Below are 7793 nucleotides of genomic sequence, written 5' to 3'. Positions count from 1 at the left end.
TGGTATATGGCCAAAAAAAAGAAAACAAAACCTGTTACCGTCAAGTTGATTCCAACTCATAGCAACCCTATAGGATAGAGCAGAACAGCCCCACAGGGTTTCCAAGGAGTGGCTGGTGGATTCAAACTGCCTACTTTTTGGTTAGCAGCTGAGTTCTTGACTACTGTGCCACCAGGGCTCCTCAAAATTGTTTAAAATTGCAGACTTCTGGGCCCATCCCTAGAGTACACTTTGAGAAACCAGCTGATCTATTCACAAATATTTACTAACCAGCTACGATATGCCAGGTTACGGTTAGTCTTCATTCGAGGCGTAGAGAGGGAACAGAAAGTCTGTGCCCTCATGGAGCTTACATTCTAGTGTGGTAGAAAATATCAACTATACAAATAAATGGAGGCAATGTTATAAAGAAAATAAAGCAGGTGGGTAGAGAGGACATGGCATGTGCTTGGGTGGCAGAGAGAGCCTTTGAGGGCACCGTGGAATGGCAGGAAAGAGCCATTCAGCAAACTAGGGGCCCAGCTCCATCTTCCCTTTTTCCCTAAGGATCCCCTGGACCCAGGCCTTGGTCCAAGAGTATCGGCAAGGAAACAAAGTCCAGATAGTGAAGCTCCCGCCTTTATTATCAAGGCTTCCAGGTCCAGGGTAGATGGGAGAGAGGAAACTGCAATAGAGAAGGACCTAAAAGGCCCCTTCCCTCCTGGGTGTGGCGTCCCCAGGCTGCCTCTGGTCAGGGGTGGAAGCCTGAATCTCCTGCCTTTTGTGAACCTCGGCCCCTACATCATCTCCCTCACTCAAGTGTCCCTAAAATATCAGGCCAAGCCAGACCCCAGGGCTGAGTCAGCAGGGCGTGACAATGCCCAGTCCTCAGATAGGCCTCCTGGGGCCCCAGGGGCATCATCACCTGTATGGGTGGGGTCCCCTGAGTATCCTTCCTCAATTGAAGCCCAGGTCCTTGGGGCTTACAGGGGTGGGACCAGCCCTCAGGAGTTTGGAGAAGACAACATCACCAAAGAGAGGCTGACCCTCGTCCCAGTGGGTTGGATAACACATTAGGAAGACATGAGACTGGGACCTCCTAGGAGGGGAAAGGGAGCCGTGTGGCACAGTGAGACTCCCAGGGCAAGTGGGCGCTGGGGGACTGGAAGATCCAGAGTCACTTTTTTTTGGCACGGTCTGCCGCGTCCAGGGCAGCCATGTTGCGGGCAGCTGTGATCAGGTGGATGATACTGATGACAGACTTCAGCAAAGCAATGGGGGCGGTGATCCAGAGGCCCATTCGGAAAAGACCCACGGAGCCAACTGCAGGAAGGAAGCAGGGGAGAGACAAAGAAAATGAGATGTGGGGATGGGCCTAGGAGTCTGAGGCCTTCACTTCCCTTGGCAGGCCAGAAGCCCCCTCCCACCCTCCTGCCCAGCCCCTTAGCTCCTACCTAGTGGTCCCTCGGAGAAATTGAACAGATAGAGGAGGCAGTAGAAGAGCTCATTTCCAGCACATAGGACGAAGAGAGCAGGCTGCACAAACAGCAAAAAGGCTGCTTAAGCCAGAGGGCAGGGCCATGTACCCTTCCCGCCTCACTCAGGGATAGGGAGCCCAGACCTTTAGGCAGGTAGGTAGTAGGAAGGGACATATGGGGAAAAAGGGGTGTCACAAGGGCCTCATTTCCATTTGCTGCCTGGAACAATTCATAGTCCCTTCCCACAAATCGTACTCTTTCTTCATGCCTCAGCTCACAGGCTGCTCCTTCCCTGGGAGACTGGGCTGGTTGTCCCATTATGCTCGCTGCCTCTCCTAACCTGGGACCAGGCCTCGGACCAGGGCTCAGCAGAGGATCTGGCATCAGCTAAGTGAATAAGGGGAGGGGTGGAGATGCTCACTCTGGAGGTATAGTAGATTCGAAGCACCGGGTTTCCAGACAGGTCGATCATTTTGTGACTTTCACTGCCTCGGACCACAGAACTTGGGGAGAAAGTAGGACGAATCCATGAGTTTACATTACCACTAACATCCATCTATCCCTCACATTGATCCCATGAAGTAGATACTGGGAATGCCTCTATTGTACAGATGAACTGGGGCACAGATGAGAACCAGTATATCTTGTCCAAAGACACATGATTACCTAGTTAGGGGCAGAGTCAGGATTCAAATGCCACATTTGAAGGTTCCCATACCCTTCCCATGAGTTATTACCCATTTGAAATCCTGGACTATGCAGCCAGGAGGGTCTTAGGAATTGCCTAATTCAACTGTAAACAGGACTCAAGCTTATTCAGAGAGGAACAGGACTTGGCCTGGGTCCTTCAACAAAGCAGAGGCTAAAAAATGGAGACCTCTCAAGAAGTCTGAAGCCATCCCAGACACCCTCCCATCTAGTCTCACGCCTTCCCACCGTAGTGTCTTCTTTAACCTGTCTATCCAGGCAACCCAGAATGGAAGCAGACCTGTGGAGGTGCAGCCAGTGGCTGGCCACATCCAAGCTCATACTGAGCTGAAAGAGAAGGGTTGCTCGAGGGTACAGCAGTGCCAGGTTGACTAGCAGACACATGGTGGAGCAGCGGTCCGTCAGCATGTCCAGCATGGCCCCAAACCGGGTCCCTGAAAAATCAGGGCTATTAGATGGGAAGGGGCTGTTAGGGGCAGTGGACCCAAGATAGATGTCATAGTTGGTATATCACTCTGATGTAGCATCTACAAGATTGAAAATGTTCACTATTCACTGTCTGGGAGAATAGCAGGCTGCTATCAGTGGGGTGAGAGGTCAACGGGCAAGGGTGCCATGGTATGAAATGAGAACGCAGGGGTGTGTGGAAGCAACAGTGTAGGAATGGGGGTGGGAAAGCTATCTCTACAATGCATCAATCCCAGAGCCAAGGCTCCAGGTCAAGACAGACTTGAAGTCTTAGCAGAAGTCTTAGAGGTGGGTACAGAGAACAGATTGTAAAACATCAGTCAATCTTCAGAAGCCATGGTTTCCCTCTCCACCCTTCCTCTAAACATGCCTTCCAGAATCCCTATTGCTTGTGTCTGCCACACAGTAGGCCCTCAGAAAACACTTGATGGATTCACATTCAAAGAGACTTTTAGCACTGCCACAGCCGTCCAGTCTTGGTATCCGACATCCCTCACAATCATTAAGTGCTTCTCAAGCACTAGCTTAAATCTCTTCTGATACGAAACCGGGCCACTCTGTTCTGACTTATATTGAGATGGGAATGACAGAGCCCTTCAGACTCCCGAGTTCCGGCCCACCCTGAGGTCCTGAGGAGGCAGGGGACAGGGAGTTGTTGGGCCCCAACGCTGGCTGGGAGGGGTGTCTGTCACCTTGATTAAGGGCTCGAGCAGCGTGTCCATCGAAAGCGTCCAGAAGTCCGCTGAGCAGGTAGAAGGATGAGGCCGTGAGGGGGCAGCAGGGCATGAAGTAGAAAGCAATGATGGCGAAGACGATCCGGGCATAACCTTGCAATGGTGAAGGGGGAAACAGACAGTGGGGTTCATGGAACCACCCCAGGCTCGTCGCCCTACCGTTCGCCCTAGCGCCGCGAGCAGCACTTACCAATGAGGTTAGGCACGAACAGGAAGATATTTTCGCCTGGCATCGCGGCAGCTCCCTTGCCGTCCCGGGCCCGTTCCAGAGGGCAGAGCTGTTCCAGCGCCACCGCGCGACCTCACCCTCCGGTTCGGCGCATCCGCCGCGCCAACTGCGTACAGTATCCCGCTTCCCCGGCCCAGCCCCAGCTGCGAAACCGCTCAGCCGGCTCGATCATGGGCCGGCCCCGATGTGCGCGGGGCGCAGGGGGCGCGCACACTCCGCCCGTCCGATGGGCAGCCCCGCGGGCGGACCCGCTTCCTGCCGTGGTTCTAGCTGCTCCAGTTGTGCTCAGCTTCCGGGAACCCACCGCTCTGCGCTCGTAGTTGCAAAATTAAAGAAAACAGCCTTAAAAAATGGCTGCGGCCCCTTTAAGATCTGGCCGCTTCCTTTTCCTCTTCTTCCCTCCGCCCCTTGGTGGCTCGTACCAAAGTACAGAAGGAGGAGGGGGAGAAAAGAACCATCGCCGCCTGGCAGAAGAAGGAACTGCAAAGGCGAGGGCAAAAGACAAGGAGGCCTAGATAAATATCTATATTTTCCTTTATACGGGGTAAGTGTTTTCCCGGAGACGAAGAGAAAGAGAAAAGATTCCTTCCTCTTGAATCTTGGCATCCCGAAGAGACGAGGTTATTTGGTACACTCCACAGCTTTCCTTCCCTGCCTCCTAACGCTGACCTCATTTGCTCTCGCAGCCTACAGGTTACGAAATGACGGCTAGAGAGTGGTCTAGGGCGGGGTTACTTCTTTGCGCGCCCCTAGTGGTAGGAGGGTTAGGTCCAAGGCTCCACTCTAATCTTTTCCATCTTCTCAAGCGTCTGGCGCTGGGGTCGCTGCCCTCAAGGAGGGACCTGGAGGGTGGTGGAGGAGAGGAGGGAACGGGGCATGCTGGGAAAATGACCCCCACCTTTGGTTCTAGAACCTTTAATACATCTCCTGACAACGGGCCTGCGGAATCTTCGCAGACACCAAGGTTTTTATAGCAACGGGTAGCAGTGCGGCCCTGGGTCCCTCTCTTTCCAACCTTCTTCCCCATCTCCGCCTCCCTGTCTCCTCCCCGACACCCCACCCGCCAACAAGCCCTGAAACAGCCGCCGCAGGGGTCCCGTCTCCCTTCGTGCCGAGTAGCTCAAGATTTCAACCTATCTGCCAGGTCCGGGGCGGCAAGTCGGCTGCCTTGGCTTGGGAGGGAAGAAGGAAGGAGAGCCCTGCCGGGAAATGGGGAGGGGGATTGTTACGCCCCCCAACTTCCCCGGAAGAATCTGGGACAGTGGGGACTGAGACAGCGGGGCGATTCATCTATAAGCCCTGTTTAAATCTGGGCGGGGGAATAGCGGTGGGATGAGTTTGGGGGTGGGGGAATTGGGCTAGTTTCTCAGTAAAAACAGGCTTCAACTGCTCCCAGGGGCATGGCATCCACTCCTACCAAGAATGAGGAGAAAAAGGGCAGCCGGCCGACCCAAGCTGCATCCTCCTTGGGTGGAGGTCAGGTGAGCACTGAAGGGAAAGACGAAAGGTGGAAGTGTAATGAAGTGGAGACCTCCTAGGTGGAGGCACACACCCCCAGCTCTGAGCCATGAGCCTCCAGCCCTAAGACCCCACCTTAGAGACCCTCGACCCAGAGACTCCCCAGTCCTGAGACCCCCACCCCAGAGACCCCCCAGTCCTGAGCCCTAGGCCCAGACCCATAGCCTCCATCACTGACCCTGAGGTCCCCAAAGACTGCCCCCAAGGTCCAGGGCCTTCTAGGTTAAATATGAAGGCCCAATCTTCCACTAGGAGACTCTTTAGACCCATATCCCCCAGCCTGCTAGCTCCCAAACCCAGAAACCCCAGGTAGGAGCTCTCAGGCCCAGCCCCTCTGACTTCTTCTTTTTCCCAGAAGGCTTCCTTATCCCGTTCGGAGGAATTTCTGACCCGGATTAGCACAGAACTCACTGATGAGGCCTTGTTTATTGCTGGCTGCCACATGAACCCTGTGCCCACCAAGGAAAAGCAGACACAAGACCAAGGGACTCAGATATCTAAACACGGTGATTCCCACCCCAGGACCACTGTGTCCAAAGACGCTTCCACACTCCTAATTCCAATCCCTGATCTCCCTCCCAACCATGGCTGACATCTCCCCCATCTTACAGCCAGCCCTAGGACTTACATAGTGCCCTCTACCCACTAACCCAGTCCTTGCTCCTCACTGCCTGGCCAGCAATCCCCTAACCCGTTCTGCCCTAGCCACATCGCCTTCTGGCCATGGCGATAGTCATTTCTCTGACTGGGGCCTCTATTTCCAGTGTTCATCACCAAGACCCGAGGCACAGATACCCGGTGAGTGAGGCTTCAGGGGAGATCCCCTTTGTCCTGGGAGAAGGATGAGGAGCCTGTAGGGGAGAGAGCAAGGGTTTGACAACATCCCAGCAGGGTAGGGGGATTTTAAGCCATGCAATCCTATTCTGCCCTGACCCTTGAATTCAGAGCTTCTCAGCTCTCTCCCTTCTCTTCCGCCATCTCTAGCTCTGACAGAAATCGTACCCGTACCAAGGCACACCTCTTGCCATCCCCTCGTGAAAAGGTACATATATAATGTCCACGGATGACAAGGCCATTCAGTTATTCACCAAACATTTACAGCTCCCGCTTTATGCCAGTCCCTGTTTTAGGAGCTTGAGACACAGAAATGAATGATACAGTCTCTGCCCTTGAGGAATTCACAGTTTAGTGTAGGAACAGGCAAAGAAATGGCCAATTACAATATTATAATAGAAATGGAAACAGAAGAGCACTTATCCGAGCCTTTGTTGGGACAGGAAGGAAAAAGATCATGGAAAAATTCCTCTAGGAGGTGACACCTAAAGAAAGAATTTACTAAGAAAACAGGGTTGGTAGGGATATTCCAAGCAATGAGGATTTATGAGCAAAGGCACAAAGGTGAAACTCAGTAGAGTGAGTGTGTGTAGATTGGGGAGGGAGGGATAGGGGCATAGGTAAATGGGTGGATGGATAAATTCATTGAATGTCTATTAAACACTTTTACTGTGTGTCAGCACTGCTTTAGGGGCTGGAGTACAGCAGTGAACAAAACAGACTCCCTGCTCTCAAGGAGTTTAAATGGGGGGTGGACGATTAGATGAAAGAGAGATGAGTAGGTGGGTGAATGGCTGAGGGATAGATGGATGGCTCAGTAGAAAGATGGATGGGGAGTGGTAGTTAGGTGTGTGGATGGAGATGGATGGGGAATGGTAAATGGATGGGTAACAGGAGAATGGTGGGTGGATGGATGGCAGGCAAATGGTGAATGGAGATGGAGAATGGTGAGCGAATGGGTAAATGGATAGATGAATGAGGAATGGATGGGTGGAAAAAGAATGGTGGGTAGAAAAACAGATGAGTGAATTGGTAGGAAGGTGGATGGATTGGGGGTAGATAGAGGCTGGCTGACTGGGTAAAGGATGAAGGATAGAAAGACATGAACCTTGGATCTAAATAGACAAAAGATTCTTATTCTTTTCTAGGGACCTCTGCCTAGCAACTTGACATCTGGTGGATGATCCCAAGTCTCTTTGGTGCTGCTCTTGGCCGCTCGTTCTCTCCCCCATTTTGTCCCCCTGGAAGATGCCCCAAAGCTCCTCTTTCACAACTCATTGAACACCTCAGTTTTGGGGGGACTCCTGGTTGTGAGCAGCACCAACTCTGAAGCCTCCAAAGTGTTCCAGAACCAGCATGTATCTCTTCGCACTCAGCCAACAAGGATACCACCAGGGATCAGAGACTTTAATAAAGAGGGATCCTGTCCTCTCCGCAACTCGGGCAGTACCCAGTGTTGCTTCTCTGGAAGGCAGCATAACCTGGGGTAGAGAGGCCGTTTTTTGCTGGGGATGGGCAGATTATCGGAATAGTTCTAATTCAGGCAATTATCTAATACCCTGTTGGCAGAGGCGAGCTCCTGGTTCCAAACCCAGTCTCCTAGCAAACGCCAGCCCCTTAGGGTCTAGGCCTGTGGCTTCTGGAAGGGTCCACCCTTGCTTCCAAGGGGCCACCACTGCCACCAACATCAGTTTTGAGAACCCTGCGCCTTCGATCTCTGGGGCTTATGCTTATGGGAACATCTCATACCAGATTCAGTTCAGTTAATTCGAAGAAGAGTTCTTTAGAGAAACAGACTATAAAGTCCTTACCATGTTCAAAAGTAGATGAAGTAGAAAAGGACAC

General features: G+C 52.6%; 2 protein-coding genes across 7 annotated transcripts; one reads left to right on the top strand and one right to left on the bottom strand.

The window, feature by feature from the left end:
* Positions 1 to 605: 605 nt before the first annotated feature.
* Positions 606 to 3971, bottom strand: CDIPT (CDP-diacylglycerol--inositol 3-phosphatidyltransferase). The gene is made up of 6 exons (XM_049903421.1): positions 3558 to 3971; positions 3326 to 3460; positions 2446 to 2599; positions 1879 to 1960; positions 1434 to 1515; positions 606 to 1302 (listed from the first exon to the last, which is right to left on the bottom strand). Exons 1-6 carry the CDS (start codon positions 3598 to 3600, stop codon positions 1157 to 1159), a joined length of 642 nt encoding a protein of 213 aa, XP_049759378.1. The 5' UTR covers positions 3601 to 3971; the 3' UTR covers positions 606 to 1156.
* A 63-nt stretch (positions 3972 to 4034) lies between these two features.
* Positions 4035 to 7744, top strand: LOC126086775 (putative protein T-ENOL). 6 transcript variants are annotated; one of them, XM_049903426.1, is made up of 6 exons: positions 4035 to 4140; positions 4993 to 5077; positions 5470 to 5620; positions 5879 to 5912; positions 6099 to 6156; positions 7097 to 7744. In XM_049903426.1, the coding sequence occupies exons 2-6, from the start codon at positions 4997 to 4999 to the stop codon at positions 7130 to 7132; spliced, it is 360 nt and encodes a 119-aa protein (XP_049759383.1). In that variant the 5' UTR covers positions 4035 to 4140; positions 4993 to 4996; the 3' UTR covers positions 7133 to 7744. The 6 variants fall into 6 exon arrangements, with proteins under 6 accessions (XP_049759383.1, XP_049759380.1, XP_049759379.1 ...); XM_049903423.1 differs by lacking the exon at positions 4035 to 4140 and adding an exon at positions 4293 to 4560 and having other exon boundaries at positions 5473 to 5620; XM_049903422.1 differs by lacking the exon at positions 4035 to 4140 and adding an exon at positions 4293 to 4560.
* The last annotated feature ends 49 nt before the right edge of the window (positions 7745 to 7793 follow it).

The sequence above is a fragment of the Elephas maximus genome, chromosome 12 (assembly GCF_024166365.1).
Source record: "Elephas maximus indicus isolate mEleMax1 chromosome 12, mEleMax1 primary haplotype, whole genome shotgun sequence".
NCBI lineage: Eukaryota > Metazoa > Chordata > Mammalia > Proboscidea > Elephantidae > Elephas > Elephas maximus.
This window is presented reverse-complemented; position numbering and strand designations above follow the sequence as displayed.

Excerpts from the sequence above, each read along its gene's own strand:
- CDIPT (XM_049903421.1), bottom strand. The coding sequence starts at position 3,600 with ATGCCAGGCGAAAATATCTTCCTGTTCGTGCCTAACCTCATTG. Across the intron at positions 1,516-1,878 it reads GAATCTACTATACCTCCAGA|CCTGCTCTCTTCGTCCTATG; the intron begins GTGAGCATCTCC and ends CTGTTTGTGCAG. Across the intron at positions 1,303-1,433 it reads TTTCTCCGAGGGACCACTAG|TTGGCTCCGTGGGTCTTTTC; the intron begins GTAGGAGCTAAG and ends TCCTTCCTGCAG.
- LOC126086775 (XM_049903422.1), top strand. The coding sequence starts at position 4,298 with ATGACGGCTAGAGAGTGGTCTAGGGCGGGGTTACTTCTTTGCGCGCCC. Across the intron at positions 5,078-5,469 it reads CCTCCTTGGGTGGAGGTCAG|AAGGCTTCCTTATCCCGTTC; the intron begins GTGAGCACTGAA and ends TCTTTTTCCCAG. Across the intron at positions 6,157-7,096 it reads TGCCATCCCCTCGTGAAAAG|GGACCTCTGCCTAGCAACTT; the intron begins GTACATATATAA and ends ATTCTTTTCTAG.